This window comes from Rana temporaria, chromosome 1 (genome assembly GCF_905171775.1).
Source record: "Rana temporaria chromosome 1, aRanTem1.1, whole genome shotgun sequence".
Classification (NCBI taxonomy): Eukaryota; Metazoa; Chordata; class Amphibia; order Anura; family Ranidae; genus Rana; species Rana temporaria.
In genome coordinates, this window is record NC_053489.1 from 151015756 (window position 1) to 151031199 (window position 15444).

General features: G+C 47.0%; 1 protein-coding gene across 1 annotated transcript in view; it reads left to right on the forward strand.

Annotated features, from left to right (window-relative positions):
• The window catches only part of LOC120932073 (zinc finger protein 474-like), a 55975-nt gene extending 43056 nt beyond the window's left edge, over nt 1-12919 (forward strand). The window contains exon 4 of the mRNA XM_040344187.1: nt 12538-12919. Within this exon, the coding sequence (XP_040200121.1) occupies nt 12538-12689 (152 nt within the window). The 3' untranslated portion in view covers nt 12690-12919. The remainder of the gene's footprint in view (nt 1-12537) is intronic.
• The last annotated feature ends 2525 nt before the right edge of the window (nt 12920-15444 follow it).

Here is a 15444-nt window from a genome sequence, read left to right on the forward strand (position 1 = left end):
GTTTTTTGGCCAGGTCAAGGGACCCATGGGCAGACGCGTCAGGCGCGTTGGTGGCTCCTTGGGGTCACTGTCGCCTACTTTAAACCTTCCCTCCTCGGTAGCTTCTTCCTCGACTGCTGCGCAGAGTGGAAGCCGAGGGAATTCTATCAATCCTGATTGCCCCAGATTGGCCGCGTCGCTCATGGTACGCGGACCTGGTGCGTCTGGTGGCAGACACCCCCAAGCGTCTTCCCCTGGGGGTTGATCTTCTGTTACAGGGTCCGATCATCCACCCTGTTTTTTTTACAGCCACTGGCTTAGCGGCGTGGCTGTTGAGAGCCTGGGGCTGTGGGCCCGAGGCCTATTGGGCTTAGTGGTCTCTACCGTGCTGCCTGCACGGAAGTCTACCTCATGTAGGTTTTACATCATACGTGGAAGGCCTGCATCTCTGTGTGTGAGGAGATGAAGTGGCACCCTCGGACATACGTGGTGTCCAGGATTCTGCTGTTTTTTACAGCAGGGAGTGGATCAGGCTCTCGCCTTAAGTACGGTTAGGAGTCAGTTTTCTGCTCTGGCCGTTACTTTCGATGAGCCTTGGCGTCGCACTCCTTGGTGCGTACGTCTGGTCTGGGGGTCTGGCATGTGGCCCCTCCACTACCCCCATGGGACTTGAATTTAGTCCTTTCGGTTCTTCTGGATGCTCCCTTTGTGGACATTCGGGAGGTTTTTTAGTTGACTGTCACAAAAGGGGAGCAGGTTTAGCTCAGCGCTAGAGTACCTGCCCTTCATGCATTTGACTCTGGGTGCTAGCCCAGGAAGGTCTGCGTCGTCACGTGGCCATGGCTCAGCGTGGGCATTTCCACTGTGATTTTTTCTGGTAGCAATTACCTCGATCAGACGAGTGTTTGTCTGTTCTGGCGGCCTTGTCTTGCAAGGCTCCTTACTTGGTCATCCATAAGGATGAGGTGGTGCTGCGACCGCAGCCGTCTTTTCTCCCCAGGGTCGTTTCGGCTTTTCACGTTGATGAGGACATTGTTCTTCCATCCTTATGTCCTTGGCCGAAATGCAGGGAGGCGGCCACTTTACATCCTCTGGATGTGTTTCGGGCCCTACGAGTGTACTTATCTGCTACGATTCCGTTCCGGAAGTCGGACTTACTTTTCGTGTCGCTGGCTGGTCCTACAAGGGGGCCTGGTAGTCTCGTCAGCCACCCCTTTTTCGGGGTGGATCCGACGAATTGTGCTTCAGGCCTATGCCCTGAAGGGGCTGGCGCCTCCCTTTTGGGTTACGGCGCATTCGACCAGGGCGATCGGAGCCTCTTGGGTTTTCTGGCATCAGGCCTCTGTGTTACAGGGGTATATGGCAGCGACCTGGTCGTCGATCCACACTTTCAAGGTCTTACGAGGTGGATGTGTGTGCATCTTCTGATGCCTCCTTCGGCCGCAGATGTTACAGGCGGCGTTTTATGGTAGGAGTTTCTCCGTTGAGCAACTCCCGGTTTTGTTTGGGGTGTAACCTGTTTTGCTGTGTTATTTCCCACCCCTCGAATTTTTTGACACTGCTTTGGGACGTCCCTAATGTCAAAGAATGCTGTGTCCGTCTATGAACGAAAGAGAAAATAGGATTTTTGTACTCACCGTAAAATCCATTTCTCTGAGTTCATAGACGGACACAGCACCCACCCCTCCTTTGTTTGTACTGCTTGTTACGAACTGAGGCTGTTAGAGCAGGGTGTGGGTTATACCGGGGGGGCCACGCCCCCTGGGAGGAGCTGCACTGAGGTTTGTGTTTGTTAACACTTTAAGTGCTTTTTTTCTGCCTAAACACTCCTAGTGAAAGCGGATATAACCCTAATGTCAAAGAATGCTGTGTCCGTCTATGAACTCAGAGAAATGGATTTTACGGTGAGTACAAAAATCCTATTTTTTTGACATATTATAAGAATGTCTAATCTGTAATTTGATGCCTTTTGGAGATTTTTCCATCTTTCCTTGGCTTCGTTATGCACATTAATACAAATTTTTACCTGGGGTGCCCAAATTTTCGATCCCCACTGTATATACATAGGAATAACATTTATTTCATATATAATACATAGTATATTATAGCATATTAGCAAAGTAATAAATGGTAGTAACTTTGTTAAACGTCAGACAAATTGATCCATATATCACATGGTAGGTATATAAAAAAAATCATGATCGTTACAGCATAATACAGTAAAACATAGTAAAAATTATAGAATTATCCTGTATAGTAAACATGATAGTAGCATCTCAATGGCTTGACGTGTTTCGTGGAAATCTCTACTCATCAGGAGCAGATGCTAGTATCTATAGATCACCTATGGGTCTGATTAATAGCGATGAGGGCTGCAATCCGGATACGTCATCAGTCCCGGGAGCTGAGGTGGTATATGCCAAGATAAGATGTTGAAAAAGACCCTCAGGGGACAAATGTCCCTGGGAGTAGTATACTCTATGGATGGTCAAGTGGAAAGTGAGTAGCATAACCGTAAGCTTAAACTTCTAGGCTAACACACATGGTCCATAGTGGTGCCACAAGTCCACAGGGGCCAACAACCACTTCTAAATTTAGATGTTTGACTGGTATTCAGCTTTAAAGAAAGTATTGCATTCAGTAATATCTATAATCAGGTGAGATACAAACAAAAATAGACATAGATGAAAATGAACATAAAGGAAAAAAATATAGCAATAAAGAAGATTTGGTTTGAGATTGACAAACAAATTACACCTTCATTATTATTAGGTTGCACAATGTTGTCTGTCTCCAAACTCACAACAAAATATGAAAAACACATGAAATAGTTGGTGCCCAAAGTACAAAGTATGTTCCTAACAGATCCAATGCTACACTGCTTGTTCTAACAGCATATGCTGTGGGATATGAATCACATTAAAACTGGGCAGAGGAGACATCCAACTTCTGCCAACAACAGAGACAGTGTAATATGTGAAAAATGCACAGATCTTAGCTGAAATCAGCAATGTCTGTTGTTCTGACTTTGAAATTGTAAAATCATTTAAATTGATATAACATTTCATTGTATGCAGTGCCAGGAAAAGATTGTTAACAAAACAGAAAACACTTCACCTTGGAAATGTATTAAGAATGGCCATTCTATTCTTAATAAAAAAGAGACCATGTTAAATTCAGTATGCAAAAAAATTATGCAGCAAATATTTTTCATAAATGAATAAATATGGAATTGTATGAGAAATCCCCCCCAAAACATGATATTGTGCTCACCCTGTAGGAAAATGAGATGACCAGAACTGTTGCTATTTGGAAGAGTGGGTTTCGTAATAAATTTGGCAGTGCCATCACCTGAATGTTGCAACAAAGTCCAGTTGTAAGGGTGCCCGAGGATGATCACGATGTGGCATCCGTCTTGGTGTAGAAGACCTGAAGACAGAATCAGTGAAGATGGAGAATTCCTCTGAAGTTTGCAGTATCAGTGTTTTAAAAAAAAAATCTGCAAAATACCTTATTTTACAGCGCTCATGTGACCTGCCCACACTTTCTTTTCCCGATCCAAGCACTTTAGCAGGAGGAGTTAAGCTTCCCCACTGACATCAGCTGGGAGGAGAGGAGAGCGGCGGGAGTTCACATGAGCACCCAGAAGCGCTGTAAATAAGGTATTTTGTGGAATGATAAAAAAAAAAAAAAATGATACTGCACATTATATTTTCCTGTAAGAGAAGGTATTACAGGATTTCTCAGTAGTAATTTTACAGCTATAGTGGCAGGAGGGGAGGGGCGGGGAGGAGATGGATCACACACACACTCCCGAGCTGACAGGCAGGGAGGGGGACAAGGAGAGAGAGGAGACTGTGGGATGATAGAGGCACGTAACCTGACCATGGTAATCAGGGACCAGCAGCCATGATTACCATGGTCAGCACACTAAGGGGGACACAGAAACAGGCACAAGCACTATGCCGTGTATCCTGCTTTAAAGGATCAGGATTTTTTTTATGTTTACAACCACTTTAACTACATTTGACACCTCTTGGGGGAGGGGGGAACAGGTACCTGTTTTTGACAGGTACCCATCCCCACTTCCGGGAGACCTGCTGCAGCTATATGCAGTGAGATTTCCCGGAAGTTTGCACTCCCTTCTCCTTACCTCGCCGCCTGGCCATTCAGAAAGTGCAGCATGCTTCGCGCATGCGCAGTGGGCTTCACTGCCAGTTTCCCTTACGATGAATGGCAGCGGTGGAAACATCGGCTGGAGTGCCGACATTGCTGGATTCCAGGGCAGGTAAATGTCCAAATACTGTAGCTGCTGACTTAAATTTTTTTTTGGGGGGGGGTGGAACTCCACTTTAATAACAGATTGACATCCGGGAAGTGGTTCTGTTATCCTGACTGGGCGTCATATGACGTCCAGCAGGATAACATACCGGTGCGTGCCCGTGGGGTCGGGCAGCGCGGCGATCGTGAGTGCCGCGTGTCAGTCTGATATTGCATGAACCAGGAAGTGCCTGTAAATGGCATTCCTTGGTTCGCACTGACAGGGAGAGACGATCGGCAGCTCTTCCTGCCAGAGGGGGGGATCTGTGCTGATAATCAGCACAATGATTATCAGCACAGCCCCCTCAGATTTGCCAATCACCTGCCAATCAGTACCCAGCAGTGTCCCCATAATAAAAGACTGTCAGTGCCCACCACAGTGCCAATCAGAGCCCATCACAGTGCCAATCAGTGCCTACCACAGTACCAATCAGTGCCCAGCAGTATCATGTGTCAGTAATTTATCAGTACCTCATCATCAGTGCCACCTGTCAGTGTCACCAGTCAGTGCCAATCAGTACCGTCAATGTGTGCCAATCAGTGCCAGCTGTCAGTGGCCATCACAGCCACCTGTCAGTGCCCATCACAGCCGCCTGTCAGTGCCCATCAGTGCCGCCTATCAGTGCTGCCTATCAGTGCCCATCAATTTTATATATCAGTGCCTCCTCATCAGTGCCCATCAGTGCCACTTTATCAGTGCCAACTCATCAGTGCCCATCAGTGCCAACTCATCAGTGTCCGTCAGTGAAGGGAAAACTACATTTTATGACAGAAACTAAGAAAAACATTTTTTATTTAGTTTGTTTATCAAAAAAAAATCACAGAGGTGATCAAATACCACCAAAATAAAGCTCTATTTGTGGGGAAAAAATGATAACAAATTATTTTGGGTACAGTGTTGCATGGCCGCACAATTGTCATTCAAAGTGCAACCACGCTGAAATCTGAAAATTGTCCCATTGCGGGAATGGGCGAAAGTGCCTGGTATTGAAGTGGTTAAGCAGCACAGCCATTTACAAATACAGACAGTAGAGGGCAGAAGATCCCTACAGACTTATATCTATGACCATTCAGCTTCCAGGAATGAAGAAAACATTGGGAACTTCTGGATATGAAGATGCATATGACCATTTCACATGACATTACTGGAGTATCTGGGCTTACATTGCCATATGGGGTTAGTTCTCAGCCCAGTGTAAACTCTAATTCAAGTGACTCTGAGCTTACATAGGACGTGGGGAAGTAAATAAGGAAGTGACTTTGTGCTGTTTGGGAAGTTGGGGGCAATAAAGTGAATCTGCTGCTGTTCCCTGCATTGTCAAAGCACAGGTTCACTTCAGATTTGAACGGAAAAAGAAGGGTTCCATTGGCTCCTATCTTTTATACATGTGTGTATTCTCTGTTATTTTTGGACGAATACATACTGTATATGCATTTGCCACTTGTACCTTGTGAGAACTGTTTAATAAAGCTTTATTCTTCCAAAAAATGGAACTCCCAAAATTGGTAACATATAGGCAGGTTTACATGACTGCTGCTCAATGAGAAGTTCAGTCACTAGATAAAGATACTTTACAAAAATAGTCTGACTTCTCTGTTGATGTTCAGTTGTTAAAGTGCATCTAAAGGCTCTTTTGTTTCAGTCTAACAGGCCTTAAATCCAGTTACTGTGTTATGAAAGAACTTCATAAATTAAAGAAAAACGTCTTTTACCTCCCTTGAGTTAGCCTAATCCTCCGTCATTAGGCTATCAGGATACTGTAGCTCACAGTGGTATCAGTGGCACAGTCAGTTCTGCTTATCCAGAAAGTGGTAGAGAGGGCTAGATGTGGTTGACTGCTGACAGACAAACGACGGTCTAATGAATTAAAAGAAAGGTTTAGGATTTAGTTTTTTTAAGACTTGGGCCCAGATTCACAAAGCACTTACGCCGACGTATAACAAGTTACGCCGACGTAAGTGCAAATGTGCGCCGTCATATCTGTGCGCCAGACCCACAAACAGATATGCGCCTAAAACCAGGCTACACCCCGCCGACGTAGCTTGCTCACGCCGGCGTAGGGTGGGCGCGCATTTAGGCTGGGCGCATGGTGCCGCTCCCATTGATTAGCCATTCAAACATGCAAATGAGGGAAATACGGCGATTCACCAATGTGCGTGTGCCCGGCGCATGCTACGCGAGATGCGCGTAAGTTGTACGTCCGGCGTAAAGTTATTCCCCATAAAGGAGGTGCAACCCGGCAACAGACATGCACAGGTCTGAACCAGGGAACACAAGTGGGCCATAATACTTACCTAGGTAGATGCAGCATTGGTCCAATGCTGCATCTGTCCCCCGCCAGCTCTAAGCTCATCAAACACCACTGATCACTTGGTTCTCAGAGGAGCTCCATGAGCAGAGAGCGGGTTACTGTCAGTCACCCCCTCTCTGCTCTGCCCCCCCCCTGCTCACTGGAGTGCTGGACTGTTGAGGGGGCGAGAGCGGCTTGCTCAGACTCTCAGTGGCTCGCTGAGAGACTTAGCCAGGTGTCGGTCAAGGCTTCAGGGTCAATCCTGACAATATGGTCAGGATCTTTCCCCAGCCTGGTCCGGCTCTGTGATGTCAGCCGACAGCGGGCATCTGCCCGCTGTCTGCTGAAAATGGGTCACAGGAGTGCAGAATGAACTGCACTCCTGTGATCTACAGGATTGGTAAAGCAAAACAAGCTTTGGCTGTACTTCTGTTTTAACAGTGGCAATAATGATAACTACACCCCTGGCCACATCTTCTCATCTCCACACAGGGAGGAACATTAGGGATAAGGCTGCTTTGAATTCAGTAACAGTGCAGCAGTGTTATCCCCCATCACAGGAAGCTGCATTAGGTAGACCTCACTGGCAGGATCAGCTGGTATTTGTGAGACTTTGCTGGAGGACTATAGGAAAGTAGTAAGTATAGAATGTCCTTACATTTAAATGTTGCGGTAATTGTTTTAATTGGGATCCATAGTTCTACTTAAAGTGCCTTTGTTTGGAGGATAAATATCCTTAGGACCTGCTTGTTTAATACCTTTTTTTGAAGTTGTGTGACCAGGCAAGGTCCTGAGCTAGGGATCGCCTCTAGTACAGTAGATGGGAAAGTCTCCTGGCTACAGCAACACCAAAGTTCATCTATAACTATAGGATTCCTTGTTTCATCCAAAGATAAAATGGTTTTACATCTGCTCCAATTTTCATAAAGCAACCTATTGATTTGCACTGACAGCTTAAGGCTGATTTCTAAACATTGGAAGCCAGTCAGATTCCCAGTTTACCAGTACATCTTGAATACAGAAAGTTGAAAGAGGAAGAACTGTTATGAGAATAGTTCTATGTTCTCTTTTCTCTCTGTTGCATGAATTGGCAACACAAAAAATATTTCTAAAATTTCAAAACACAGTTATGATTTTACCAAAAAAAGTCCATAAAAAATTCAATCTAAAGTTGTTTATTGCTGAGAGGCTGGACAATGTTCTTCAGGTGCCAAGATCGTGTGATAAACATGACTATTGTTGACTGGATACAAGGTGGAACATGTGCAAAAGCTAATGCATACAGAATAATGGCAAACAAACTATTAGTTAAACAACCTAAGAAATATATTAAAGTGGATGTAAACCCTCATTTTATTTTTTTATTTTTTTATTAAAGTGGATGTAAACCCACTCTCATCTTTTTTAAACTACTGCCATAGAGCTGATCTATAAGGATATAGATGCCTCCGGCATGTATCCTTACCTGTCAAATGTCTCCCCTCTGTCTGTTACAAGAACTGAAAAACTGCAGATTCTGTGGGTGGGTATGTTGTCTGGAGCTCTGTGGGTGGAGTCGTGATGTCAGTAGACTCCCCACCCTCCTCTACATTCCCCTTGTCAACATGCATTTTTTCCTATAAATTCCTTTCACTAAATTCTGCTATGATCACTAACATCCAGTCAAAATCCAGAAAAGTAACCACATGACTTCAGAAAAAGAGTGGGGGTGGGAATTAAAAAATAATGCCTGTCTCCAAGCTAGTGCATGAGATATGTAAATAACCTGTCACTCACAGCAAGGGGGCGGAACGGACTAAGGTTTTTCTCTGTAAGTCTGTTTTTTTCACTGAACAATAAAAGAGGATTGCTCAGAGCTGGATTAACTCTGTGTGGCAAGACTGGGCACAGAAGATAGGAAATCTTATACTGCACATTGTGACATAAAAAAAATCGGGTTTACATCCACTTTAAGTATAGCTAAACCAGGCCTGAATTGTTTTCTGTAGTGTTTTTTAAATAGTCTAAGACACCTAAGCCATGGCCTAGGGTGTTAAAAATTCTGGTGAGAAAGCAGATTACTTCCTCTTACAATGACTTTAGTAGCACAGGGAGTAATTCAATAAATTACTATTCTGATGATATGGCTCTTTAAAAAGCCCCACACCAGTTCTGGTAACTTGGCTGGAATGGGCAAAAGAGTTCTTAATAGTGTCACTTTTACAAAAAAGCACTATGGCTGCACTAGATTATAAATGAATTACCTCTTGTCTGTCCATAGGTAATAAAACTGGAGGTGATTAAAAACTCTAAAGCCTTATACACACCATCGGACTTCCATCGGACAAATCCGTGGATTTTTGTCCGAAGGGCGTTGGCCATGAACTTGTTCTGCATACAACATTCACAAAACGACATGGTTTTTCTGCTCTTTAGCGCCACCCGTTGGGCAACTTCTGCTAATGTTGTCTTATGGTTAGCATTGGTTCGAAGCATGCGTGTTTGTACTTTCGATTTTAGTTCGACTGACTTTTGTACACACGATCAGATAATCCGACGGAACACATTTGTTGTCGGACAATTTGAGAGCATGATCATCCAACATTTGTTGTCGGAAATTCCGACAATTGTCCGATGGAGCATACAGACGGTCGGATTATCTGACAAAACACGTCCATCACACAATTGTTGTCGGAATATCTGATTGTGTGTATGGGCCTTAAGTTGTGCTTGTCTTTGTACACTGTTTATTAGGGCAGCATGTTTGGCAACATTAGCCCTGCCTTGCCAGTAACTGGTTGTCATGGACGCTATTGGCTTTTCAGCTGACATGCTTCTAGCAATCAGTGATGCTGACAGTGGGTGGGGCCTGATGGGGAAGCTGAAGGACAAGCTACCCATTAGGTTCACTCTCTCCCTGTGTTTGGTACCAGGCAATGGACAAATTCCATAGACAATAGCAGGCTGTATGTTGGCTATGGAATCCTTCCACTGCCTAGTCTTAATCACAAGGGGATTGGACCAGATGGAAAACATACCTGTACAGTACAGGTCATGCTTATTTTGACATCGTGATCAATTTAAAATTTTCTTTGTTGGTTTTGATTCATCATCACTATGTGTAGAGTTGAGTAGCGCAACAACATTGATTTACTGATTTTCCTTTTTTGGTGTGGGAACACATTAAAGCGGAAGTCCACACAAAAAGTGAACCTTTGCTTTTCGGAACCCTCCCCCCCCTCCGGTGTCAGGGGGGAAGGGGTGTAGATATCTGTATAATACAGGTATTGCACCCACTTCTGGGAATAGACTCCAGCTGGAGTCACCCCCCTTTCTGCCCCCACTGTCCCCCCCCCCCGCTGTCTTCTGGGAAACGCACTGGTCCCAGGAGACAGCGGGGCCCAGTAAGGACACACCACTTGCGCATGTGCAGTAGGGAACTGGGCAGTGAAGCCGCAACGCTTCACTTCCTGATTCCCTCACCAAGGATGGCGGCGGGGGCAGCCGAGAGACGAGCGATTGCTCGGCTTTGGCTGCCGACATCGCGGGCCCCATGGACAGGTGAGTGTCCATTTATTAAAAGTAAGCAGTTGCAGTATTTGTTGCTGCTGGCTTTTAATATATATGTTTTAAGGTGTTTGCAGAAGCTCCTGGTTAGCATTTTATAAATTGGGTAGCACAACCGAATCCTTTTTTTTGTTTTGACTGTTAGGCCTCGTACACACGACCGAACATGTCTGCTAAAACTGGTCCGCGGACCAGTTTCAGCAGACATGTTCGGTCGTGTGTACGGCCGACCGGACAATTTTCCGGCGGATCGGACAGGTTTCCAGCGGACGAATGTTTCTTAGGGCCGAAAGCCCTCGCATGCGTCGAAGTGATTCGACGCATGCGTGGAAGCATTGACCTTCCAGGGTCGCGCACGTCGCTGCATCATCGTCGCGGCGACGGCGCGGCCATGTCACCGCGTATCCTGTCCGCGCGGATTTCGGTTTGATGTTGTGTACAACCATCAGACCGTAATCTCCGAGCGGACATGTCCGATGAAAACGGTCCGTGGACCGTTTTCATCGGACATGTCCCCTCGTGTGTACGAGGCCTTACAGGTATGTAAGAATTACATGAATGTCCTGTAGGTGTATGTTAATTTTTTTTTACTCAACCTTTTTAAGAAAATGCACTTTATCGGCCTACACATTTTGTATATGGTACAAATATGGGCAAATATCATTAAAATGTGCTGAAATTCTTGTACTGCATATAGCAGAATTTGGAAATATTTTTTTTAGAACCAGTTTCTAATATTTTTACATACCATATTTTCCGGCGTATGAGACGACCTTTTAAGCTTAAAAATATCCCCCAAAAACCCGAGGGTCGTCTTATACGCCGGGTATTTTACCTGTATGCAGAGTCAGTCTATTGTTCAAAAGCCGCGCCTCTTCCTATTCCCGTTCCGCGATAGGCTGAACACTTAGTTTCCCAGCAGAGCCTGTGTTCAGTGTTCCGTCTATCACGGAGGTCCTCTCATCCTCAGCCTCGGACGAGAGGACCTACGTGATAGGCGGAACACTGAACACAGGCTCTGCTGGGAAACTGAGTGTTCCGCTTATCACAGAACAGGAATAGGAGGAGGCACGGCCTTTAAACAATGGCCGCCCGCAGTCTGACTCTGCATGACAAGGGATAAGGTATGGAGATTGGCAAAGTGAGGCATGTAATGGGCACAGTGAGGTGAGGCATGTAATTGGCACAGTGAGGTGAGGCATGTAATGGGCACAGTGAGGTGAGGAATGTAATTGGCACAGTGAGGTGAGGCATGTAATGGGCACAGTGAGGTGAGGCATGTAATGGGCACAGTGAGGTGAGGCATGTAATGGGCACAGTAAGGTGAGGCATGTAATGGGCACAGTGAGGTGAGGCATATAATGGGCACAGTGAGGTGAGGCATGTAATAGGCACAGTGAGGTGAGGCATGTAATAGGTACAGTGAGGTGAGGCATGAAATTGGCACAGTGAGGTAAGGAATGTAATTGGTACAGTGAGGTGAGGAATGTAATGGACACATTGAGGTGAAGCATGTAATTGGCACAGTGAGGTGAGACATGTAATGGGCACGGTGAGGTGAGGCATGTAATGGGCACAGTGAGGTAAGGCATGTAATGGGCAGAGTGAGGTAAGGCATGTAATTGGCACATTGAGGTGAGGCATGTAATTGGCACTAGTCAGAAGGGGGGTAGACTTATCTGGCGAGTATATCCCAAAACCAACCTCTTAGCTGGAAAATTAGGGGGTCGTCTTATATGCCCAGTCGCCTTATACGCCGGAAAATATGGTAATATATTCATGTGTACATTTTGTTTGTAAAGTTTGTAACAGTTGTGTTTGTAATATTTTGCGTTTTAATTCTCTTCCTGAATGGGGAGGAGGGGAAAATATGATGTACAATTCTTTTAAACCAATTGGACTGGATGGAGCAACAATTGGAATTGTGATTTAGTGATCCAGTGCTTTCCCTAGAGGACTGTGGGCATACCACATACATAAAATGACCACGCAAAATCACTGTCATTTTTCAACCACCACATAACACTAGGGATTTTGTAAGAAAAAGTTTGTTAAATCTGGCAACATCTCTACATAATTTATCTCATAATTTCAAATCTATTTCTTTTCATTAAATCATGATACTTGCACAGTGCCCGTAAAATGAAATGGAAAATATTCATGGAATCATGTAAACAGTGTAAAGTTTATTTGTATTCTATGGTATGTCAGGACAAGGCATTACGAACGGAGTGTAACTTGTTTCCCTTGTCCATTCTGTAGACAATAACCAGAACATCTTGTTCAAGCAATATGACTGGGTCTTAGCTAACGCTAAGTCTACAGGTATTTCCTGAAAATGTTTTCCTACTTTGTTTGACCAAAATGAAAACTGATATTCTGTCTCCTTTTTTTTTCCTAGCGAAAGGTTCCTACGATCTTGTTGCTTTAAACGAAGCTGCCTGGCATAGTGCCCAGAGCCAACTGGTCGCTTGTGATATTTGTGGACGCACCTTCCTGCCAGACAGACTCCTTGTCCACCAAAAGTCCTGTAAACCAAAAAAAACAAAGTAGTGCGAGTCCCAATCCCGTCTAATAATATAATATGGGACTTGTGGGAGTTGTAAAATCTCTGCACAGTAAGTGTGCCTTCAGGATAACACATTATATTATTCTATTGGCAGTGACGTGATTTCCATTGGATACCCTTTATATAGTGAGATTCTATGGTTTTGTGTATAGCAAGAACATGTTTGTGTGTGTTAAACTCATTATAATTTTAATAAAGATATCATTTTCATGTCTGGAGTGTGTCTTTGTGAGCATATGTAGCGTTCCAGACTTTCATCACAAGCTGAGGAACAGGTGAAGACGCCAGGAATTCCATCATTTCCAGGTAACAGGTGTTTTGTCAGAAGTAGGATGAACGCTTAATGATGTACTCTTTGAGCTAGTAACACCAATGGGGAGAACACATAGGTTTTGGAATTAAAGTAAATAATACCATAAATATACACTATATTGTCAAAAGTATTGGGACACCTGCTTTTACAGGCACATGAACTTTATTGGCATCCCAGTCTTAGTCCGTAAGGTTTCAATATTGAGTTGGCCCACCCTTTGCAGCTAAAACAGCTTCAACTCTTTTGGGAAGGCTGTCCACAAGGTTTAGGAGTGTGTCTATGGGAATGTTTGACCATTTCTCCAGAAGCGTATTTGTGAGGTTAGGCACTGATGTTGGACGAGAAAGCCTGGCTCCTCTTGAATTCATCTCAAAGGTGTTCTATCAGGTTAACCCTCTTGGCGGTATTCCCGAGTCTGTCTCGGGGTCAGGGCCGGCGCTACCACTAGGCGGATTAAGCAGCCGCCTAGAGCGCACTGCCACCTAGGGCGCATCCCTGGCCTGTCACCTACTCATCACCGCTGGATGTAACCTCTGGAGCTGCTGTCCCTGTGCGGTGTGTCTTCGGGAGTGTATACTGGAGTTCCAGAGGAGAGGGAATGTCTGCTGCCAGGGATAGTGCAGAGGCGCGGGGAGGAAACTATCACATCCACGTGCAGCACACTGACAGGTCCCTCCCCCGGCTCCCACAGCGGCAGAGTTGTTTGGCGGTTCAGGGATCTGATGCCGAGGAGCTGGGCCACCCCCTTCATGGTCGGGACTCGTGAGGGGGTGTGGCCAGCCAAGAGATGATCCCGCCTTTCACTGGGGGACGGAGAGCGGAATGGAATGATAGCAGGTCTTTCTGGGCAGAGCAGCAGGTAAAAAAAAAAAAAGGTTCTAAAAATGCTGTTTTGTTTTCACCCAGTCCTCTGCCCTTCTGTCACCCAGTCCTCTGCCCTTCTGTCACCCAGTCCTCTGCCCTTCTGTCACCCAGTCCTCTGCCCTTCTGTCACCCAGTCCTCTGCCCTTCTGTCACCCAGTCCTCTGCCCTTCTGTCACCCAGTCCTCTGCCCTTCTGTCACTAGGGTGACCACGTGTCCCGGTTTGCCCGGGATCGTCCCGTAATATACATTTTTGTCCCGTGTCCCGGGAGCCTTCAAACCGGGACAATAGAGAGTCCCGGAATCAACTGCCTGCCACACTCACTGCCGCTGCTGTCGCTGTAATTAAATGATTCTAAATCACTGGTTGCTAGGGAAGCCCCGCTTGGCTTGTAGCAACCAGTGACGTCACCGTGTCCCGCTCTCTGCGCCTCCGACTCCTCCCCCACCTCCTCCTCCTCCAGCGGCCAGCCGCGGTTCTTGCTGCAGAGAGAGCAGCAGCGCCAGCGTAACAGGCAGAGAGACAGCACCGTCACAGCAGTGAGTCACTCACCTACCGCGGCACAGACCAAGACCTCCTCCTCCTCCTCCCCTCCAGGCCTCGGTTGCTCAGCTGGACTCGATCCGCCGTCCGTCCTGAGTCCCGACCTCCCGCGAGTCCCGACTTCCGCTGCGCCGCGCCGGCCATCCTTGAAGCAGGGGCAGAAAAGGTAGGTGCAGGGGAGGGGGGGGGGCGGGGTTGACCATGCAATGGGGGGAGATATTATACAGTCCAGATTACAATTTGCAGGGGCAGCAGAGGTGACAGTGAGAAAGGGGGGGGGTTGCATGGTGCACCCCCCTTTCTCTGTCACCTTTGCTGCCCCTGCAAATTGTAATCTGGACTGTATAATCTCTCTCTACCCAGTCCTCTGTCACCCAGTCCCTCTGTCACCCAGTCCTTCTGTCACCCAGTCCCTCTGTCACCCAGCTCTCCGTCACCCAGCTCTCCGTCACCCAGCTCTCCGTCACCCAGCTCTCCGTCACCCAGCTCTCCGTCACCCAGCCCTCCGTCACCCAGCTCTCCGTCACCCAGCCCTCCGTCACCCAGCCCTCCGTCAGCCAGCCCTCCGTCAGCCAGCCCTCCGTCAGCCAGTCCCTCCGTCAGCCAGTCCCTCCGTCAGCCAGTCCCTCCGTCAGCCAGTCCCTCCGTCAGCCGTCACCCAGCCCTCCGTCACCCAGCCCTCCGTCACCCAGCCCTCCGTCACCCAGCCCTCCGTCACCCAGCTCTCCGTCACCCAGCCCTCCGTCAGCCAGCCCTCCGTCAGCCAGTCCCTCCGTCACCCAGTCCCCTGGCACCCAGTCCCTCTGTCACCCAGCCCTCTGTCACCCAGCTCTCTGTCACCCAGCCCTCTGTCACCCTGTCACCCTGTCCCCTGTCACCCAGTCCCCTGTCACCCAGTCCTCTGTCACCCAGTCCCCCCTCACCCAGCCCTCTGTCACCCAGCCCTCTGTCACCCTGTCACCCAGCCCTCCGTCACCCAGCTCTCCGTCACCCAGCCCTCCGTCAGCCAGCCCTCCGTCA